A 24,607-nucleotide genomic window follows, 5' to 3' on the forward strand; every position below is an offset into this window, starting at 1 on the left:
GAAATGCTCATTGAAGCATTACAGATTTCATATTTTTTGATTAGGAATGCTCTACTGGTATGTATTCTGCACATATTCTAAAATAAAAAAACTCAAAATCCAAAACACTTCTGTTCCCAAGCATTTTGGATAAGGGATAATCAACCTGTATTACCATTTTAGATGCTGTATTGATTACCTCCATAGCTTTAATCAACTGTAGGGGAGGAAAAAATCTTTTCTCTGTCCATTTTAGGAGCCCCAGCTGGGGCTCTGTAATAGAAGACAGATTAACAGGAGAAAAGCAAACAAATTAGTAAGAGTTGAATACTTCATATTGAATTGGACAAAGAGTAGTAAATTACAAAAATGTGGCAAGACAAAGGGGCTGGGGCCAGGGCAGAAAATGGTGGAACAGTAACTGGGAAAATGAGATATATTTTGCATGTTTGTCCCCTTCAAATCTCATGTTAAAATGTGATCCCCAGTGTTGGAGGAGGGGCCTGGTGGGGGGTGTTTTGGTCATGGAGGCACATCCCTCATGAGTAACCGGGTTTGGTGGTGTCCTAGTGGTAGTGAGTTCTCTATCTATTCATGCTAGAGTTGGTTGTTTAAAAGAGCCTGGAACCTCCTCTGCTTGCTCTCACCATGTGATACGTAGATTCCCCCTTCTACTTCCACCATAATTGTAAGGTTCCTGAGGCCTCACCAGAAGCAGATGCTGGCACCAGCTTGCTTGTATAGCCTGAAGAACAGTAAGCCAAATAAACTTTTTTCTTTGTAAATTACCCAGACTCAGGTATTACTTTATAGCAACACAAATGGACTAATACAATAAGGGTTACTTTAACAAGGTTTGTTTGTACAGGTTTTTTTCAGCCCTTATGACAAAAATGTTACTTTCCTTCTGGTATAGACAGGACATCTTCCGCATGGGAGTTTTATGTCCTGTTTTAGGAAGAAAAAGGGGTGGTCAAAGCATCCTTCTTGCATCTGCTGTTACAAGCTCAAAATAATTTGTATGCCAAAATGGCATATTTTGGGGTGGCATACTCTGCTACCCTTCAAGATATATACTCCCTCTACCAGAGACATATTTCTTAATTTCTCTCTTCTCCCCATCATCCCTCTCATAAAATGAGGATATCAACATGAACTCTTTTCCCCTTAGGTCTCTTTCCACCCCTCTTCTTCATTCTTCCAGGTTTTAACAACTGTCTTTTTATGTGGTCAAGGTCAATACTTAAATTCTGTGCTGTAATCAGTGTTTACTGTGCTTTGCCTATGAAATGATTCTAAAACAGTATATTACTGAACTATGTACGTATCTTTCACTGAAGAGCTCGGTAGTATATTTGGAAAACATTATTTTCTGTATTGCTTTTTACTTTCCTGAAGCTCCTGTGTTTCCTTTTCTTTTGCAATATGCATTTTTCATTTCCTTTGGTATGGTAGCACTGAGCTAGAAGTCAGTTCCAGGGTCCTCATTCTGCCAGTACCTTGTTGCATGGATGAATAATCACTTGTTTGAAGTTTACATGGAACATGACAGCCTTGGCCTTTTGGAAAGCTGTCACTTTAGATGATCTCTAATTTAGGTATTTTTCAGAAGGACTTCAAAGGAAATATGTTCTTCATTAGTGGAATTCATAACACAAATCAGCTTCATGAAAATACAAAGTTAATAAAGGCATTCCATATGACTGGGAGAAAAAAAATACCTTAGTGTTAGAATAAAAGTAAACTTCTAAATATGTAAAAAGTTTATAGAATCTAGGATGAAAAAAATATATTTAAAAAATACAACTAACAAAATCAAAAGCTAAGAAGTTGGTCTGACAGAAGCCAACAACACATTACTAAAAGTAATGAAAAGTATATGGAGTATTCAAGACAAATACAATACTTCTAACCTTGTAGGTTTCAAAACCAACCTCAAAAACAGGCTAAATATATATTCCTCCTTACTCAAAATAGTTTTTGTATGCTTAAACCATATAGACAAGCTTAAGGCTTCTTTCTAACAAATTCACCTGTCAAATGAATACCTTCCATGTGTAAGAAGCTATTCTAGGCACCAAGGACAAAGTTGAAAAACCAGATGTTGTGTTTAAGTACTTAGAGTCTAGGCAATAAATCACAATATACCGTACAGGGTGACATGTGGATAGGGAAGAGCTAGCACCTGTGTGTGGGCAACCTGGGGGAGGAGGGACCTAGGGAGATAATGCTAAGGCTGAGACTTGAAGAATAAGGATTTTCTTAGAAGACAAAAGGAAGGGACAGGCATCACAAGCAGAAGGAATAGTTCAACAGAGTGGGGATGTGAAGACTCATAGCCATATGAATAATAGGAGCCATTTGTTAGCTGCCTCATATAACTGGTGTGGGGATGGCAGGGGAACTTGGAGTCAGAAGAGATGCACACCAGAAAGGCATTATCTATCTCATGAAGGCTTATGGAGTTCATTCTAAAATAACTGAAAGCTTTTTGCAGTAAAGAAATGAAATAATCAGATTTGTATTTTAAATGTTCAGAAAAGACTGAAAGGAGTCAAGACTTTGCAGAAAGCCCAGTGAGGAATTTCAAGAGTTTATCAGTCTGCTTGGGCTGCCATCACAAAATGCCACAGACTCAGTGGCTTAAACAACAGAAATTTATTTTCTCGCAGATCTGGAAGCTGGAAGCTCAAGATTAAAGGGTTGACAACACTGGATTCTCCTGAGGCCTCTCCTGTTGGCTTGCAGACCACTGCCTTCTCATTGCATCCTCACATGGCCTCTTCTTTGTACATACACATTCTAGATGTCTCTCCCCCTTCTTATAAGAACACCAGTCATACTGGATTTGGGCTTCACGCAATAGCCTCATTTTACTTTAATTACTTTTAAAAGGCCCTATCTCCACATAAAGTATTATTCTGTGAAGTACCAGGGGACAAGACTTCAACATATGAATTGTAAGGGGACACAATTCAGCCTATAACATAGAAAGTGGAGAAGAAGGGACAAATGGAAAGGTAGGAAGTAGAAATTAACATGACATGATTGTTTGATGAGTCAGTTATACAGAAGAGATATGGAGATCTACCTGATTCTTTGTTTAGGCAATCAAGTGTCTGCTGGTGCCATTTGTCAAAAAAATGAATGCAGAAGAAGGCTTAGTTTGCCCCCACAAAAGTGAATACTTCAATTTTCAAAATGTTACAGTTGAAGCAGTAATTTCTAGCTAAAAGATAAGTCAAAGTTCAGAGCTTAAGAACAAGTAGTATAGATAGAAGCCAAGGGTATGTGAGATTGTCCACAAAGAAAATGTAATATAAGGCCGAGCGTGGTGGCTTATGCCTGTAATCCCAGCACTTTGGGAGGCCACCGTGGGTGGATCATGAGGTCAGGAGTTCAAGACCAGCCTGGCCAAGATGGTGAAACCCCGTCTCTGCTAAAAATACAAAAACTAGCCAGGCATGGTGGCACATGCCTGTAATCCCAGCTACTCAGGAGGCTGAGGCAGGAGAATTGCTTGAATGCATGAAGGGGAGGTTGCAGTGAGCTGAGGTCGTGCCATTGCACTCCAGCCTGGGTGACAAGAGTGAAACTCCATCTTAAAAAAAAAGAAAAAAAAAAGAAAAAAGAAAATGTAAAATAAGAACCAAAGGGAATGAAATCCTGGTGAATGATGCTAAAGGGTAGTTGCAGAAGCAGAAGCCAAATATGAAAGCTGTGAAGGTTTATCAAGAGAGACGAAGAATCAGAACAGAGAAAAATGGCACAAAAATTAAGGGAGAGAAGAATTAATTTAGATATAGTTGTTAATTCCTAAACTTTTTTTCAGAAACTTAATGATATTTTACCTCAAGGATCATGATATATACTTTTTTACGAGTTCTAATGTGCTTATGTTAGTAAACTAGAATATAATTTTTTATTATTTCTCACTATCCAGAATGTGTTCAATAATACCCTACTGATGTCATACAGCTTTCATTACATCTTTTGCAAATTTCAAATCTTTAGAATGAAAAAGTATCTCTAAAACCAAAATATGATGCCATATATCTTAAATTAATCCATAAACTGATTTTTTTTCCAGGATTAATTATTCTTGACAATACCCCTATTTATATTGGAATACAAATTTTGAGGTCAGATGCAAAACAAAAGCTACCTATAACAATATGTATGCCTTAAATACTGTAGAGGTTGCAAGATATCTAATGGACTGATATTTGAACAATATAACACATCTTGGAACGCCATGCTCTTAGAGCACTAACTAGAGTTTGAAATCTTTTCATGAAATCTACTTGAGTGGTGCTAAAGATTTTATGCAGAAAACTGAAAAGTTGCATATGGGAGTAACATTCATCAGCTATATTGTAAATATTATTTGGAGGCAATCAGAGAGAGACACTTTAAAATTCCACATCACTCTGGAGAACCTAAGGCACAGATACAAATGATTTATTATGTTTTCAAAAAGTGACAAAAGGGAATATTAATTCTGGAAGATTTTTAATCAATTTAACACTATTATACATTAGAGGAAAAAATTTTGCACAAACATTCCCTCACAAAGCCAGTAGTCTTATATTTACATAGCATTATTATGGTAATTTAAAATGTTAATCTATGATACAATGTTACTTCAGAAAACATATAATAAAATATAGTTGTCTTATAGCCATGCTCCCATTTTTGATGAAAGCTAGTTAGCTCATCCTAATGTTAGTTTAATACTTTAAAAATGCATAACAGATATTCAGTCAGCATTATAAAACCTTTAAGACAGAAGGCTGTCAGGCAGAATAGACAGAGGGCTCATCATCACTTATGTCTGAATCTTCATCTACTCCTTCAATAACCGATTTCTTCCCTTTACAACAGGATACAATTAATCCAATCAAAAATACCTGTAAATTTAAATAAGCCATGTGTTATTTTTCAAATTTAAAATCATCTGGAAAGTAATGCTTTAAAATTCAATGACAGTACTATGATACAAATGGCCTACTAAGATACAAAGAGTTTACACATTTAACTATAATTTATAAAGGAAGGTCAAATCATGCGTGGGATATCTGCACTTACCCCAAGAAAGGCCCAGTTACCAAAATAGTAAGCAGCACTGAAGAACCAGAACTTGTGAAGGAATAGGTATGTCCGGGTAACAGTACACTGATCTGTAAAAGCAAATAAAAGACTATGGTGAGATAGGTTCTTTCATAAAATTGATGATTAATACTTTCTCTAAAAGATTACTAACCAAAGCTAATGACTAAGATCATATGGCTAGTAAGTGTCAGAGATGGTACTGAAACTTAGGTCTCTCTCCAAAGCCCACTCTTTCAATCACCTTAATGTAGTGTTAAAAACTGCCAATTAATATGACATATTTAAAAAAAAATGAATGCCACCAATGCAATTCAGATCTTAAGTATAAAAAAAATCATTTTGACTAGTTTGCTTTATTGGAAATAGAAGAATCATTTTTACTTGGAGTGTCAGACATATCATAAAACAAAAAAAAAGTTTTCCTGATGAACATCAAGAAAAAAGAACAAAGTAATCAGATGTGGTCAGTATTAAGTTGCACTTGTAGGGGCAGAAAGGTCTAATACCTTTCCTCACCCATTGTAAGTTTCACGGTCAACACTCCTATAACAGAAGACAGGTTAACAAGAGAAAAGCATAACAAATTTATTTAATCAGTTTTACATGACACAGGAGGCTTCAGAAATGAAGACTCAAGGGAAAACTGTGTATTTTCAAGCTTCGTCAATGAAGAATGGAGAGCTAAGAGCTAAGAACAGAGAGTAATTGGACAAAAGTGTATAACCAAATGGTAACAGACTGAGGGGGGAAAGCCAGCAAGGTCTGTATGTTCAGATTCTTCCTGGTCTTTCTACATAGCATCCCCTCCTTCAAGGTATAGGGCAGAACTCCTTTTGGAATGAGGGTCTTATGACCTACTATTAGACAAGGTAGGTCATAGAATTTCTTTATGGCCAGCTCCTACATAGAAAGGCAGGGGAAGGTTAGAATAATATTTCTAGGTTTATGGCTGGCTTTGGAAAAGTGGGGTTCTAATTTCTATGACATGGTTGGGGGAAGAGAAGTTCTAGTTTCTATGGTCTGCCTTGGGAGAGAAAGGGGAACAGAAGAAAGAAGGGCAAGGGAAGGTTGAAAGGATACTTTGCTTCTGGGGGTCTTCCAATATCCTTCAGTTCAAAGTACTTAGCATGTTACAGTGTGTGCTATCATTTTCTTATCCCCAACACACTTTTCTAAGAAACCAATTCTCACTGCAGCTCAAGCTTGAGAGGTTTCTTTCAGCTTTTATCTTTTTATGACTGCTATTGAATGGATGACTACTTCTTCTAAAGAAATAAGAAAATCATTATTTACTGATGTGATTCCTGTTTGAACTTTAGACAGCATTATAGCTGCAATTAAAAATAAATCATATATTTTTCTCCTTCAAATAAAATGTAACTCTCAAAGAGAAAGTAGCAGACTGGTTATTTGATATTTGTGTAAACCCCATATTAGTTTTGTACAAATACATTATTTCCATTAGTTACAAAGTCATCTACACATATTCAAGCCATTCAGAGAGGCCTGTGGCAACACAGTACAGTTGACCCTCAAGCAAAACAGGTTAGAGATGCCAACCACCACACACAATCAAAAATCCACATATAACTTTTGACTCTTCCAAAACGTAACTACTAAATAGCCTGGTGTTTTCTGGAGGCCTTACTGATAACACGAACTATAGATTGACACATATTTTGTATGTTATGTGTATTACATACTATGATCTTACAATAAAGTAAGCTAGAGAAAAGAAAATGTTATTAAGAAAATCATAAAAAGTGAAAATATATTTACTATTAAGTGGAAGTAGATTATCATAAAGGTCTTTATCCTCATTGTCTTTACATTGAATTGGCTGATGGGGAGGAGAAGGATGGGGAAGAGGAGGGGTTGGTCTTGCTGTCTCAGGTGGCAGAGGTGGAAGAGGTGAAGGAAGTGGAATAGGAAGCAGGAGAGGCAACTGAAACTTTTATTGAAAAAAAATCTGGCATAAGTGAACCCATGCAGTTCAAACTTGTGTTGTTCAAGGGTCAACTACATTATGTAATTGAGTGTAAAATTATATATGCTGCATCTAATAGAGGATACCAACCTCACGAATTTCAGAAGGCCTACTTCTTTTCAGTCTGTTAATTACAAAATAAATTATAATTTCTACATATTTTTATTCAAAATGGACAATGGCAAAAAGATCCTACATGCAATTAGAAGACCAATCTCATATCCTATTGCTAATCAAGAAAATACACCTTTTATTTCTATTTTTCTGAGCTCTCTTCTCAGCTTCAATAAGTAAGTGCTCTTTTCTCTTAAAACATAAAATTGAGCTGAGGGCTACATAGTCCAGCTTATTACATAAGGGATCTAATAACACTTTTTTTGTTCCTGTCACATGGTTTTCTGAAAATAGCATTAAAGTTATATTTTATCAACATATAAGACTTGTTACATAAAGCTTCAGATATGTGATGTAAAGATTTAGATAATCTAAATTTTATCTACTCTAAACCCTTCCACTGTACTTCAACATTTACTTCTGAATTGCTCAATACCAAAGTGAACAAACCTGTCTCTTTCTGGTTAAAACAAAAAACCAAACAAAAACAAACAAACAAACAAAAATCACACAGTTTAATAAAGAAGCAACCTCTTCCTTTTAGGAGCAAGGACTACCAATCTAATTCCTATCTACTGAGCCCCCAAAGGCTCCCTTCAGAGTCTTTCTTCTCTTTATCAACAGAAAAGTCTAGAATGAATATTCACAGTTTTCTAAGAAAACCAGAAAGCCTTTAAGCAGCATTAGCTGGACATATTTCTGTCTCCTATAGTTACCATAGATGAGTACAGCTTTACACTAGGTGCTGGGAGTTCAGACTCACAGCAGAGACTCCTGGATAGAAAATTTATTTGTCATTTACTTCGTGCTCCCACCACATTTTATTCTCACTTTTATTACAGAACTTACTTCACAGTGATATAGCTACTCAATTTGTCATTTTGTTTTCCAGTAGATATACTGAGTATCCTAAAATACCATTGGAGTACTCAAATCCATTCATATTCAATGACTGTTGACGTAAAATAAATTTAAAAGGGGATATTTTATTTAAAATTCATATTATTAAATAGCCCATTTTCTAATTTTTAAAAATTGAAATCTGACAAGATTCCAAGGGTATAAAAATGAGAAAATTGAATAATCTTGAAATTAAAGCATAACTAAAATGTCCAGCATGGTGAAAGAAGAGCCCAGGCTCCGGACTCTGACAGACTTGGAGGTGAATAGCATTTGGTCACTTTTTTGCCATGTGTACAGGCAGATCTGAACTGTGGAGCCTGTGGACTTATAAAAAGGGGATATCACCATCTTTCCTCACAGAATTGCTATAAAGATCCTATGGCATATACATCAAAAGCCCCAGGCAAAGTGGCGCTTAATATTAATTTTCTTCCTTTTTCCTCTGCAAGGTATAGAGAACAACTGTGAAGAGCTACTCAAATGGTTGCAAGTCTTAAGATTTCAGACATTCATGTCCAACAGTAGGAAAATAACTGGTTAGTCATTAATATCATGACTACTCTGTGCATGCCCATTATTTTTCTGTCTCTATAGTTGAAACAGACACAAATGGATTTGGCAAAATTCAAATTTGTATAATCAGTATCAGCATACACTGCTAAATAGTAATATATCTTTAAATAACCAATTTGAATGTTTCAAAAATGAAGAGCAGGATAGGCTTGGACCTACCCAAAAAATGCCTGTTCATAATTATTTTAAAAACAAGAATGGTATCATTCATGGTTTAAGTATTACTTTAGCTTCATTTTACAAGTGTAAGCCTGTGAAAAACTCAACTTTCTCAATACTGCTAATGCTGTAAACTTAAAAAATAAAAGTTCTTTCACTCATTTCCATACATATGATATTTTGGGAGTCAGAACTTGACAAAATTAGAAATTTCAGGGCCAGAACAGGGCTAACAAAACAGAGGCTGAGCTGGCAGAAGCAAGATAAATCAAATCATTCTTCTCCAGACATCTAATAATCCACTTAGTGACATTTTAAATTGGCTTATACTCTCTGACTCTTGCCCACCACCAAAACCATATCTTAAATATTTTTTTGATCACATTATTTTACATGTTTACCTTTTTAAAAGGTTGTGGACTTTGACAGAAGCCTTTTAAAATACCATAAAAATGTACCATCATTCTGCGTTGTTGTTGAAAAATGATAGAAGGCTAAAAATCCACACACACAATAAGTAACAGCTCTTTATATGCATCTTTATACATATATATCATTTTATTTCTATTAACTGGGATATACCCATATAAAAATTTTTGCTAATAAGATGCATGCATATATTTCCTATTCAAGTGACAATTCCACACTGAATAAATGGAGGGGAGTGCCATTCTTCACCATCTGCCATCTTCCAGCTGCTCACCTGAATCACAGATATCTAGGAGATATATAGATTTCTTCCTACAATTATCCAACTAAGAAAATCACAATAAAGGTTCTGAATTTGGTTTTACCTTCAAAGTAAATTTAAACTGTTGGATATTTCATTTAGGAATTGTGTTCTAAAATCAGAAGTATTCCAGAAACTTCTGACTGTTGTTCCTCAAAAGAACATATAATTGAATTAAAGATTAAACTTCCAATTAAACTAAAGATTAGATGTTAACAATGAACACTAAACATGGGGGAGGGGGGCTCAGATAATTTTTTTTCTGATGAGAAAGTGGCCATACAAAAAAGAATTCAAAGGGCCAAAAAGGGGCATCTGAAGCATATGAATAAAATCAAGACTTTTGAATCCTGCTATTACCACTATTCCTTCATCTCTTCTCACATATCATCAAACAGAGAAATAATAGGAAATGCAAGTACACCATTTTTTTTGTAATTTAACAGCAGTCTTTAAGGATTTATCTGATAAATTTTATATTATATATTTCCTGTTTCCTTTGTTATGTCACTTTTAATGTATCTTGACTGCCACTAAGATAACTTTGGTTAAGTAGAATAAATAATACCTTTTATTTTAAATACATATTTTAAAAACATTTAATGTTTAAGCCACAACTGAGTCATCATGTTAAACCTTCACTTGAAATCAATTTATAATTAATTACTCTATATTTGCATTTTATAAAACAAAGCCTTATTTTACATGTATATATATATAAAGACATTTGAGAACACTCATGTAACATGGAGAATAATTTTAAAACAAGCAATTTATTTGACTAGTGACCAAAAAAACTTAGAAGCCTAGACTATTTAGAAGCCACTTCATAGCTCTTGGCTGCCCATGACTGTGCCAATTGGTTCCTGATTAGGGTCTTGCTACTATTGAATATTTACAATGAACATATATATCTTAACTGTATACAGGCTAAGGAGCTTGGATTTTATTGTGATATGATTTGAAATTATTTATAAAATGGTTTTAAGAAAGAATAACAAGAGTGGAGTACAGATTAGAAGAGGAGATTGAAAGTAGAAAGAAGTTTACCAAGTTAGAAGACTATACAACTGGAAAAATGAGCTCAGGGATGGGAAGAAAAAAGTTGGGACCTGAGAAATTTTTAGGATTTAAAATCCTAATGTTTTATCGTCAGATGGAATACATACACGTAAAAATATTTCAGAAACTAATGAAATACATCCAAATAAATGGGAAGGCAGAAAAAATGAAGATATATAATAAAAACCAAAGTTGTGTATTTATATTAAAATTTAACAAGTGGCATACAGTTAAATCAATGTTTTGTTAAATCTCACTGGGAGATTTAGGTAAAGGGGAAGAGAACTGATGAATGTCAAAACTCATAGAAATTTTGAAGGACACAGTTTTCTTATACTTTAAGAATACACAAACTGTATCAGGCTAATAAAGATATTTGCCAGATGTTTTGCACTTAAGAATAAGTTTCAGAGTAACAATTTTTAAGAACAAGTATAATCTGTGTTGAGCTCTGGTTATATTTAAATAAGTTTAAAGCATTTCCAAGGTGCTAAAATATATATTTGCCTTTTAAGAAAGAATGCTACTAATTTCATTTTATTACTAATTGGCCAAATAACACTCATTAAAAGGGAGTACAAGGTAAGTATTAGCATATAAAATGTAGAAATGGTATAATCACAATCTGTGTAAGTGAACTCTAAATTACTGAGACTTACTATCTGCTTGTTATAATTGTCCAAGGATAGTCAGATATAAAGCAATTGTCTTCTATTACTTTAACTTTTGATAAAATAAAAGTAGTTTAAATGGATATACTAGAAAATATTAAAGACAGAAAACTGAGATTTAGTTGAGTCTGACAATTTACTATGAGACCCTTGAGGTAATTCATTTAGCTTCTAAATATCAGTTTCTTTGTAAGTGACATACAGGTATGTGTGGTATATGGTGCTAGATCAAATTTCTGGGAATTTAGAGAGAAATTTGCATTTGAAAGAAAAGAAAAGATTGATGTTTTCAGAGTTAGCCACCTTAAGCAATAATCTGTGAGTAGCTGAGAAGTTTCACAAAATTATTTAGGTTGGCTTTGGTGTAGATACTGGAGAACTTAGAAAGCATACAGCTAATCAACTTTACTATACTATTTTAGTTAAACTTCTATCAACACAACTGCAATGTCACCTAGAAAAAGAACCTCAACATCAGGAGACTTTCCAGATCCCCAGCAACATCCAAGAAAAATGATGCTCTGATCAATACTCAATTTTCCAGTCTGCATCGCAATCTTGCTTGACAACAGACATAATACATCAGGCTATCTCAGCTAGATACCAGCCAATAAGATCACTGAGGCCCTCTTTCTAACTTCATGTTTACCTAGACATTGTATGACTATAAATTTGATTTTCCATGCAAATTCTTTCTCTCTGGTGATAATTCACTAACCTTGATCATCTAGTTTATTTAATAGTTAAACTTTCTAGGGTAAATTAATTAGCTACCATTTGGGTGACATTAGATTCTTGGGCTGTTCTCTGTTCAGTCATATGAAGCTAAATATAGATGCTGGAGACCAAAGTATGGCACTTCTTAGAAAATAGTTCGATCTCATCACCTACTATTGTGCTACACATCTTATGGGTTTACTATAATCAAATCAAATGAGGTTATCAACACAAACTTCTTATTTGTCAAATAAAAGATTAGAAATGTATAGTATTTAACCACAAAAAAAATTTTAACCTGTTGAAAACATAGCTTACTGGTTCAAGATAACAGACTTAGCACAGTCATTTGTTTCTTATCCTTCTCAGGACCTCATTACCGTTCTAGTATAGGAATAAAGCCAGGAGCAATCCTTTATCAGCAAAGAGAATGGAAGTAGAACCATCAGCTGATGAGAGGTTCCAACAATAATCCGCAAGATGGAAGGCCACATTTAAAAGGTCTCCAGTAAAACAGATGGTTTTCCTCCCATTTATTTTAAAATATAATATGAGGATCAAGAAGTCCCAGATGCATGCACAGAGTTACCAGCAATGACACTTCCCAGTTCCTGATATTTAAATACAAATTGGCATAAATGTGAATGGATCATCAAATATATGTAGAGAACAATCAACATGAGGGAAAAAGAAAACAAGATAAACAACTGTACTAGGATAACCAAAATTATAATTTTACTTAAAGGAAACCATTAAGAAAAATATTTACTATCTTCAGGTATTAAAGATATTACATCCATAAAATAAGGATGCTTGAAAAGAACAATCAGAACAACAAAATACTCAGGGAAAATAACAATTTATTATATGAAATTAAAATTCATAATATGGTTGACAAAGCTGAATACATACCAAAGAACATAGAGCAAATGGTAGGCAGAAAATATGAAAAGGAGATAATACAAACGATCAATTGAAGATATTCAATAAATAATAAAAAAGAATTCCCCAAAGAGAAAATAGAAAATAGAAAGAAACCATGAAGTAGCTTCAGAAGAAAAAATAAACTGGCATTAGATTTCTTACCAGTTAAAATGAAAGTAGGAGATAATAAATATAATGCCTTTAAAGTTGTAAGAGGAAATGACTTCTCATGTAGAATTCTAAGCACAGCCAAACTATCCATTAATTGTGAGGACAGAATACTTTTCAGATATATAAGCACTTTTCAGATATGTATTTCATATAAAGAATTTTATTTTTTACCCTAGTAAAACTAAGGGCTTGGGAGAATTCACCAAGAAAGAAGATATGATTTACAATTCATCGGAAGTCTAATGGACAGAAATTGTAGCATTATAATATATAATTATGATTTGTAAAGCTGAGCAGCAGAATCAGAAAAGAATTAATCCAAATAAAAACAGGAAATCAGTAGGTTCCCAGACGGAAGTTTTCAGGTCAATACAATGGGTTTCATCCAATAGATAAAGTGAGCAAGAAGCTAGAAAATATTAGGCATACTAACATCTTATGTTACTTTAATAATACTATTTAAAAAGAGAAAAGACAAAGGAACAAATTTTAAAATGTGGTTCAATTCTACAAATGTTTAAGGGAGACAAAGATATATTTTCTTATCCTCAAGGAACTTACATTTCTATAAAAAGTAGAATAGAGATAAGATATATAAAGACTATACATTGACAGAGAATAAGGTAACGTTATAAAAAGTATAAATGCTATGGGAATTCAAATGAAAAAAGAGAGCACACACATGTTTGGAGATTGAAAAAAGAATGCTGAGTTAGAAATTAACCTTGTAAGAAGATCAGGATTCTGACTGATGAAAATGGGAGGGGTAGGGCGAAGACTTTTTGTGATATTTCAAAAACAAATCATTGAAAAGCAAAGGTAGATAAGAATCTGGCCATGTCCGAACATGTATGAAAAAAAGCTAGAGACTTGTAAGGGTTAAATAGTAGTAGTCCTTAAATCCTAGACTGAATTTATCAGATGATGTGAGGGGAGCCCTTACAGTTTTTACTAGAGAAATGGCATTATCAGAGTACTTTGGAAGAGTGGTTTCCACAGTGTGGTTCCCAGACCAGAAAATTCTAGGGTCCCACCTCAGATCCGCTAAATCAAAAACTTTGGGTCAGGCATGGTGGCTCATGCCTGTAACCCCAGCACTTTGGGAGGCTGAGGCGAGCAGATCACCTGAGGTCAGGAGTTCAGGACCAGCCTGGGCAACATGGTGAAACCCCGTCTCTACTAAAAATACAAAAATTAGTTGGGCATGGTGGCACGTGCCTGTAATCCCAGCTACTCAGGAGGCTGAGGCAGGAGAATTGTTGGAACTCAGGAGGCAGAGGCTGCAGTGAGCCGAGATCACATCACTGCACTCCAGCCTGGGTGACAAGCGAGGCTCCGTCTCAAAAACAAACAAACAAAAACACACACACAACTTTGCAATCTCGGTTTCACAAATCTTCCAAGTGATTCTGATGCATGCGAAAGTTTGATAACCTTTCTTTTACTCTAAGTTAAGGTAAAATCACTAAAAGGTACAGTAATTTAAGGGAGACATGATGGAAAGGGGATGTAAGGGTCATTATGGCAAACAAAACAAAATAAAACAAGACAAAACAAAACAAAAAAACTCTGCAGCTCTTAGTAACTGATTAGGTGTGGAGAAGAAGCGAATAACTACTTTGAAGAATGTGGTAGTATAAGAAATACTTAAGTCAGTATAGTCCAAAGTATTTATCTAATAGTTTATACTATCTTCCCCAAGATCTATTCATTATAAACATTCTTATAAATACATTACCAAAATAAGGCAAAGTTCTTTATATTAGTTTTACATGATTAATAATTCTCGTTTAGAGTTTCCCATACATAGCTAACAGGTTAGCATCTTTATTTTTTCTTCCTTGACCTTGAGGTAACACCCTAACCTACATACCACATCACAGCTACACACATGCTTTCATCCATAATGTTCAATAACCAGCTGCGGTGCTCAGAACCTAATAGGTTACACTATTAGTTCTCTATGAAGGAATATCCAGAACAAAACAAAGTCAAGCAGGCCCATAGGAAAAAAGAAATGTATAACCTTAATAGGTACACATAAATTTTAAAGATAATTAATTATTATAGATATTATCAAAATTAGAATGTGAAATATTAAACAAATACTTTCTAATTAAAACTCTTAAAAAATGGGCATCACCCCTGACTCCCTTCTCTCTCTGTCTCTCTCAAACTCTCTATCAAGCAAATACTATTGGCTCTACCTTCAAAATATATCCAGATCCTGACCACTTTTTGCCACTGCTACTACCACCATAAACTCTCCCTTGGATTATTGCAAAACCCTCCTGTCAACCTGCTTTTACCCTTGGCTCATTATGGTCTGTATCACAGGTAGGCAAACTATGGCACGCAGGGCAAATCAAGCTTATCATTTGTAAGTTTTATTGAAACATAGCTACAGCCATCCCTTAAGTAATGTCTATGGCAGTTTTCATGCTGCAATGGAAGAGCTGAGTGGTTATCATAGACTACTGCATGACCCACAAAGCCTGAAATATTTACTATCTGGCTATTTACACAAAAAAGTTTCCAAGCCTTGGTCTATATACAACACAGTAGTCAGAGTGATCCTGTAAGAACATAAGTCACATCATGCCATTCCTCTGTTCACAATCTTCCAGATACTTTTCATTTGAAAGTAAAAGCTGACGTCCTTAAAATTATCTGCTTGCTATTCCTCTACCTCCTCAAGCATACTCCTGCTGTGTACTTGCTGTTAACACTATCTACAATACTCCTCTCCAGATACTGTGTTTGCTCCTCACTTCTTTAAGGTCATGTCACCTTCCCAGTAAGAATTCCCTTTCTCCTGTACCTAAAATTTCAAACCATTCCTCCTTCTGAACACCAGTTAATCTCCTTTGGCACTTTATTTTTCTCCATAATACTTGTCACCTGACATATTTATTTGTCTGTCCCCTTATATTAAGTAAGCTCCATGGGGACAGGGATACTAGAGTGTTTTGTTCACTACTGTATCCCTAGCACCCAGAATAGTACCTAGCACACAGCAGACATCAACAAATATTTGTTAAATGAAAAAGCACAAGAATAATAGATAAGTAAAATTAAATGACCTATGTAATACTGGAAATTAAGACATTTATAAATTTATCTTAGAATTTCACGACTAACAGGATTGTGGTTCTCAGTATTACTAAAGGAGATATGTCAATATATTCGAAAGGTGACTGAAATGCAACACAGTCATTACTTAATATTGTATTCCACAAATAAAGAGGGTAACTTTCTAAATAAAGCTATCAAAATTATCAAAATTCTAGTAGAGTTGATGACATATTAATCTTAAAAGCTAAATCTAACTATCCTTAACTTTCTCATCCTCACTACCAAATTTTCAGACCATAAAACAAAAGGACCACGTAGTTTTTTTTAAAGGTCTCTGCCCCATGTTCTTCCGTCTAAAGAACCAGATGACCTACATTCTCCTGAAGAGGGTTATGTTCTTAGTTATAAACTTTCAGAAAGCTAAAGCTTAATATGGGGTAGGAAGTGTGAAGTAGATAGTCCATATTCAAACCTGCGTTTTAAATTAAGACAGGAGCAATCTAGCACCATTTCATTTTGCATTATATTTAGGGACTACCATTAGGCTCACAGCACCACAGAAGGTATTAACGAAGATATTAGGAGACTGTCATCACAAAGCATCAATGTCACTTTTTATTTCACCCTTTAAGACTTAGTTTCTAGTGAAATTGCTTGACCAGCTTCATTTTAGTCTGTTAAAATTGGCTGTTCTTAACATGAACATTTTAACTTTAATTGGATAAATCCAACATCAGGTATCAACTAGTGTAGTAATTCTTTTAATAACATCAGTTTTAAACAAAAGTAAGCCTCTCTGGCAAAACACATTCTTTATGTATTTGTATTTATTTATTTAGCTCACAGGCCAAAGTTTGAAGGGCAGAGATTTTTTTTTTTTTTTTCACTTAAATCCATTGTTAGTGACAATGTAAGTGTTTAAACAGTATTGCTTTAGGAATCGCAGAAGTTCAAGTAGAAAGACATATTCCATATTCTGGGAAAAGACGGTACAAAGACTTTAAGAATTTAATTTTTTAAAAGTTTCAGTAACTACCTTCCGTTACCTTCAGTAGCTACCTACCTACTCATACTTTTCAACAAACTGGGAAAAAAGTCTTCTCTAAAATCAGCATCTACTTGGCAGATGTATGTCATTGTGTCTCTCATTGTTTCATCCTTAAAAATGTGTAATACTTTTAATTGCAGAGGTAATAAAAGATTTTTTTTAAAAAAAGTGATTATCTACTTCTTTCCTGAGGCACACAGACTTTTAGATTTTGTTTATGCACGAAAGCATTTAAAAATGAGGTAATATATATACTCTTTCACCTACTTTCATGGTGTTTACTTTTCTATGTCAAAACATACAAAGTTAGATCATTACCTTGTATGTATTGCTATTTAAAGTATCTTCATTGGTAGATAAATACCCAGTTGGTTCCTTTTGTTTTGCTATTTCTTATGTAAACTTGGTGGGATTTGGATACTAGTTACTAAAATGAGATAAAATATGAATCTGGTTTCAAGACTTCTATAAGGGTAAACTACTTTAGGAGACAGAAAAGGAATAGGACAACTCTCCCTATCCCATGATTTGGGGTGGGGGTAGATGAGAAAAATAAATGGAGGCGAGAAGGAAAGAAGTTCAATCTAAGAATGGAGATTTCATAGCTTGGTCAGACATGCATGTCCATACAGATAAACTAGCAGACAGTTAAAAAATAAGAAAAGAAAGTTAAGATTCTGAATTCTTGATTTCTTCCCCATATATTATTCAGCATAACTAGCTTATATACTGTCAACTCTCCAAACAACATTAAAAAACCTCACTCATCTAGCAAAGCTAAGTTTAGCAGACTGACTTCAGTGAGGAAGAACAAGAAGAGGAAAGACAGAGAAGGATATTTACAAGGTTTTAGGTTTGGGTGGGCCGGACCACTTTAATCAGCATTTTTCAAGGTGAGAACCTGGTTAGAACTGACAAAATAGTTTTGGATTGGTAAGGATGATGAAATGAGAAGTCCTGAAGCAAGTCTTTTTGGGAAATCAGTCTTGATAAATAAGCTATTTTAGTTGTTTCACCATCATGAGTGAGAATTTCCTAAAGCAAGCATACAACTATGTTTGCTTGTTCTAAGTTTTATTTAGCATAAAGGCATGGAAATATTCCTGCCCCAGAATTGTTTATCAGAGTAATATTATATTGGTGCCAACTCTCCCCATTTTATGGGATTAAAAAGTTTTTAAAATTTATTGATCAGCTTTAAAAATGTTTTAGACTTTATTATGAATTGTTAAAATTAAATCTGGTACTCTGCAATGATATGCTGGAGTAGACAGGTAAATCTGAAAAATAACGAGAGAGAAAGCAGTAAATTTACAATAGTCCCTCAATATCCATGGGGGATTGGTTCCAGGAATCACCCTCCCATTCCCACCCTAAGACACCAAAATCCACGGATACTCAAGCCCCTTATATAGGAGAATAGTATTAGCATACAATGTACTGCGAGGGTTTCATTCATTCATTCATTTTTTTTTTTAAACTAGTTCTTGTCCTCTGCCAATATTTTGAGCTGAACTTATTCCTTTCCTTCAGTTGGCTGGGTCATAATCTGTGTTGATAATTCTAACACAGATTTTTGCAAGTCTATTTATACTCATTCTCTTGGAGAGCTCTCATCCAGTCTCACAACTTTACTTCCCATCTATCCCTGAGTAATCCAGTATACATTTTTTCTCCGGAACTCCAGATACAACTTAATTGTCACTCAAGATCTCCACTTGATGTTTAATGAACGACTCAAACAAAAATGCTCAAAACTAAACTCTACGTTCTCCCTCAATACATAAATGTAAACAATAGATAGATGGAATAAAGAATACAATTACTTTGCAAAAAGACTCAAGAGGAATTAGCCAACAAGAAATCTCCTGAATGCTGTTCAGTAAGATTCCATATGAAATATTAGATTTACAAACAACTTTTGGTAATAAATTCATGCTTTTAGTTCATGTGGCATTCAGTATGTGGGATTTTTAAAGGTTATTTTTAAATATAAGGTAAAAAATCCCTAATCAATCCATTTATACTTTTTTAGTTATATAATACAATTAAAGGATTAATGCTTGAGGTAATGGATACCACATTTGCCCTGATGTGATTATTATTTATTGCACGCCGTTATCAAAATATCTTGTGTACCCCATAAATATATATACCTAGTATGTATCTACAAAAATTTAAGAAAAATATCCCAAACCAAAACCACATTAAGGGATTCTCCTCAGTTAAAAATTTCTTCACTTAATTCTCTACTTCAGTCCATACAATCCTACTAAAACTGCATTTCCTAACAATTTAAGATTTGCTAGTTGCTAAATTTCTCTTCAAAGCATCAACACTATTGATCTCTAAACATGATACTTTATTGCATGTTATAATGCCATAGTATTCTTTTTATCTCTCTTCTTCCAAACTCTTATGTCTCCTCCAATAACCCAGGTTTAGCCTTTCCACCTTTGTTTTTTCTTCATATTGTCTATGACTTTCATTCCTTTATTGCTTCAAACCACCATTTCCATTATATTTAAAAAGCAGCAACGGCCTCTCTCTCTCTTTTTTTTTTTTTTTAACAATTTAAAGGACAGATGATGCAATAATGTTTCATTTTCTCGCACTCAAACAAAACACAAAAATGTTAAATGTTGAAGAAAAAAAAAACTGGAATCCAGACACTTGCATTAAAAGTCCTAAGTCTTATACTACCTGTGCAACTTTTATCTCTTGGTACCCTAGTTTCTCCATCTGCAAAAAAGATTAAACTAGCTAGATGATCTTTCTAAAGTTTTTTCTTCTTTAACATTCTAGTTCATATTTTTAAAACTGTTTACAACTTATGTGGCTCTTTATGGCCTTTATTCCCATATCTATGACTCTCATACAAAAAATGAGGGGATTCTTTAACTTACATAATATCTTAGACAAATGGTTTCAGAAGGATAGGTACTTGAGATTCTGTGAAAATAAGTCAATGTGCTCACTTGTTACCTAATGAAAGAAAGCTTGGGCCGGGCACGTTGGCTCAATCCTGTAATCCCAGCACTTTGAGAGGCTGAGGCAGGCAGATCACGAGGTCAGGAGATGGAGATCATCCTGGCTAACACGGTGAAACCCTGTCTCTACTAAAAATACAAAAAATTAGCCGGGCATGGTGGCGGGTGCCTGTAGTCCCAGCTACTCAGGAGGCTGAGGCAGGAGAATGGCATGAACCCGGGTGGCGAAGGTTGCAGTGAGCCAAGATCGCGCCACTGCACTCCAGCCTGGGCGACAGTGCAAGACTCCGTCTCAAAAAAAAAAAAAAAAAAAAGAAAGAAAGCTTGGTAAACAAATTTTATTTATAGAGACTGTACTTCTGTACTTTGAATCATCTCTTGATGATGGCCCTTTTTACTCCAGAACTTAAAGTTCAATTACTTTTTAATGTAAGATATCAATACACATTTTACTTATTCTTTCTTACATTATTATTTACAATAATTCTCATTTTTCCCCTTTGTGCTTCCTATTTATATAATTATAAGCCTGCTTTAGCTTTTAATTTTGTCTGCTCATTTGTTTATAATTCATGTAGTTTGGTACATAGGTTTCCATTTTAGCATTTGCTAAGTTGTCTTAATCATCTGCCCTGGTAACATGGTATCCTCAAGCTAAATCCTAACCCTATTGGTCATGTGATTATTTTTTAAGGTGCGCTCTCTCTCTCTCCACAAAAATCAACTTTGATTTATAGAGATCATTCCATTTCTAGTCACTTTAATGTCCAAATAAGACAACACAAGTTTACAATAACAAAGATAAAATAATTAAGCAGGGCAGCAGAAATAAAAATTTAGGTTAATGAATTTTTATAAATGATCATTTGGAAACATATTATCTTGCTTCACCCCTAACTGCAGTCTCCAAATATTCAATAGTGTTGCCACCATTCATTGCTATGATAACATACCAAATATATTTATGTCCTTATGCCTTGTTAATGCAGGTTTTTTTCTCTGCTTGAAATATCCACATGTTATTTTCTGTTTATTCATTTAGATTTAACTTACTCTTTTGGGTCCACAGAAAGGTTATACTGCCCCCCAGGGCAGAATAAATCACCATCTCCTTTTGCTTTACCACAGCATTTTGATTACAATTTTATTACAGCTTGCCATTTATTTTTTCTCATTATAATTATTTATTTTCCTATCCAAGTCCATTAGGCTACATGCTTTTTGAAGGTAAGTACTGAACATGTGTTTTCTCTGGTACTTTCTCTTTCCCAAAATCAAACCCAGTACTGACAATGTCTTCTATTTTTGTCCATTAAGGTATACTGGTCTTTCATCTTCCTATTTTGACTCAAATATTTATAGTTTCCAAATGTACATGGTCTTTTAAATAATTATTTGTTTTACATATTGTATTTACATTTACACATAAATCGTCTACATGTAAAGGTCCCCTTGGAGTAATAGCATGCAAAATTTAAAACTTGATTCCTAATTTGCTCAGTTGACTCACTTTGAACATAAACTATGCATTACCTGTCAGGATGAATTAAGTAATATTGTCGTTTTAAGAGAACTTCATAAAAATAGTAAGATAGGCATTCTTTTTAGGATTACTGCTAAATTATTCTATTCTTTAATGGATTATTTTAAACACAAAGTACTTAAATTATTTTTAGACAAATGACTCATTTGAAACCTAATCATTTTAAACACAACTAGGATTCCAGCAATATTTTCTATGTTGAATAAATGTCAGATCGCCTCATATATAAACAATATTAATTTTAAAAGTCTAAAATATGTTTAATATTGATAAGACAGCAACATATGGATTTTTAGAAATTGCTGCTTTAATATCTCTCCAGGGAGATTAACTTTTCTCAGAAAGAATCTTAATTATAACACTGAAAGTTAAAATTTTTGTTTTTAAATCTATAAATCATTCTCTAAAATTCTGTTACTTGCAATGGATACATTGCAAAGGTGCCATCAAATGCCTTATGAGTTATTTATTACAGTATCATTTAGTCAAATGTTGTCACGAAATATGTTGTAAAGAATAGTGTATACTGCTATACAAGTCCCTCACCATCCCTCATCCTAAGGGTAGGGATGGGGTGGCATCCCTACCCTTATGTGTCTAATCCAATGTCCTAATCTAGTTATCTTTCTCTATCATTATTATTCACTTAAAAAAACTACCCTGCCACCCCAAATTTAGTTATACTATTTCTACCTTCCTCTTCTAAGTATGTACTGGCAAATTTAACATTTAGAGATGTGCTATAGAACAAAACAAAGTTGGGAAAGATAAACCCATAAAACTAAAGGGTATGTTTTTGTATTGCAAAATAACATTTCAAAGAATGAGTCAACTAAAATGTTTAAGAAAAAATATTCAGTAGTTCAAAGGGAATCATTTTTAACTACTATAAATTAGATTAGACTGAAAAAGAAAAATACTGAATGTGATTCATAAAAAAGTTACAGTCAAGTGTATTATTTGATTAAATCTTATTGACCTACAATATAAAAAATTCACTCAGTCCAGTAATATCAGGGCATTTTAAAGGCCCCGTTATCAGTTCAACATAATTTTGAAACTACAATTTTTTTTTGTTTTACAGCTAATGTTTCAATACTACTGTAACAATTTGAACAACAGAATCTGTTTTAGATCTTCAAGGTCATTGACTTCTTAGTTAAAAACAAATTACAAACCAATTAAACACTAATTTTTCAATCTGTTTTCATCCAGCTAAATATGCAACTCAAAGCACTTCAACTATCAACCCTACTTGTGATGTACGTATACATTTCAAAGTAAAAAATCTTGAACTAACATCATTAAGTAGAACTGGAAAATTCTGTTCTATTTATTTATACTAACAACATTTTACTATTATTTCTTCAGGCAAAATAAAGTTATCCCCATCAGATGTTTAGCTATCTCATCTCTTGATTTTAATCCTTTCTCTCAGTTTTAGTCTCTTCCCTTATTTCCCTACAAATCCTGGACTCTGTGGTCGCTGTTTATTTTCTAACCTTCAACTTGTCCTTTGCTTTCCATCCTTAAATCCCCAATTCTCCTTCAGTTCTTCAATCCATTCCTTCCCCCAAACAACCTAAGAACTGATGGAGAAAAATTATACAAGTTGTGTAGACTTGTTCAATAAAAATATAAAATTGATAATTTCACCTCTGTCCCTTGACATATTTACCTATCATTAACTTACCTTCAGTTAGATCCTCTCCTAATCCCCTTCATAGGCTATCAAAAGCTTTTGCTACTTTCATCAACTGTCTACCCCACATCCCGCTTAATTCTCAGTATATGTCCTGAGCTCATCCTTTATAGCCAGTTGAGACAATTATACAGACATGCCACTTCTTGCCTACCCTCAGATGTAACTTGTTACTATCTGAGGCCATATCCTTGCTTCCTTCTTTGCAATGTACAGAAGGAAATATCCCTCATTCTATCTAAAGCATTCTGTCCTGGATATTCTTAACACCCTATCGCGCAGAATTGGATGATATTGGTCTATCATTCATCCTTTCTGACATTTTTCTTCAATCTTTCCTGCTCCACTAGTTCCATCCCATTATCCCCGAAGTCTCTCCTAACTAAAAGGAAAAAAAAGAGTTCTTGACCCTGCACATCTTCTTCATGGAATTAATTTTTATCTCTAACATTAAATTTTTTCTCTTTTTTCAGCCTTCTTCTCCATACCTTCCTTATCAGCTTGCCCTTAAATAATGATTATCCCGGGTTCCAGTGTCCATTCTCTTCTCACTCTCTACCCTCTGAGTTTCTCACATATACAGGAACTCATATGTACCCCTGAGGGATTGGTTCCAGGACTCTGTTGGAAACCAAAATCCACGAATGCTCAAGTCCCTTACATAAAATGATGTACTTATACACATCATCCCACATCTTTTAAATTATCTCTAGATTACTTATAACACCTAATACAATGTAAATGCTATGCAAATAGTTGTTGTATTGCTTTTTGTGTTTTTTTAAAATTGTTTCTTTGTTATCTTTTATTTTATTTTTCCCAAATTATTTCTGACCCAAAGTTAGCTGAATCCATGGATCTGGAACCCATTAATATGGAGGGCTAACTGTATACCCAACTGCTTATGAGACCTCCACCTGAACATTTTTGAGACATCTCAAGTCAACTAATCATTTTTTTTTTACAATTTTTCTAATCTTAGTACTTTTTTTTTTTTTTTCCCCCTGAGACAGAGTCTTGCCCTGTCGCCTGGGTCAGAGTGCAGTGGCACGATCTCGGCTCACTGCAACTTCCACCTCCCAGGTTCAAGTGATTCTCCTGCCTCAGCCTCCCAAGTAGCTGGGATTACAGGGGTGTCCCACCACGC

At 34.2% G+C, this 24,607-nt stretch overlaps 1 protein-coding gene across 2 annotated transcripts in view; it reads right to left on the reverse strand.

Moving 5' to 3' along the window:
- Window positions 1-4,424: 4,424 nt before the first annotated feature.
- LMBRD1 (LMBR1 domain containing 1) overlaps window positions 4,425-24,607 on the reverse strand; it is a 122,335-nt gene continuing 102,152 nt past the window's right edge. For both annotated transcript variants that reach the window (XM_034962304.3, XM_034962305.3), the window contains exons 15-16: window positions 5,068-5,159; window positions 4,425-4,889 (exon numbers count right to left, since the gene is read on the reverse strand). In XM_034962304.3, the coding sequence (XP_034818195.3) occupies window positions 4,776-4,889; window positions 5,068-5,159 (206 nt within the window). In that variant the 3' untranslated portion in view covers window positions 4,425-4,775. The remainder of the gene's footprint in view (window positions 4,890-5,067; window positions 5,160-24,607) is intronic.

The sequence above is a fragment of the Pan paniscus genome, chromosome 5, assembly GCF_029289425.2.
Source record: "Pan paniscus chromosome 5, NHGRI_mPanPan1-v2.0_pri, whole genome shotgun sequence".
In the NCBI taxonomy this organism is placed as follows: Eukaryota; Metazoa; Chordata; class Mammalia; order Primates; family Hominidae; genus Pan; species Pan paniscus.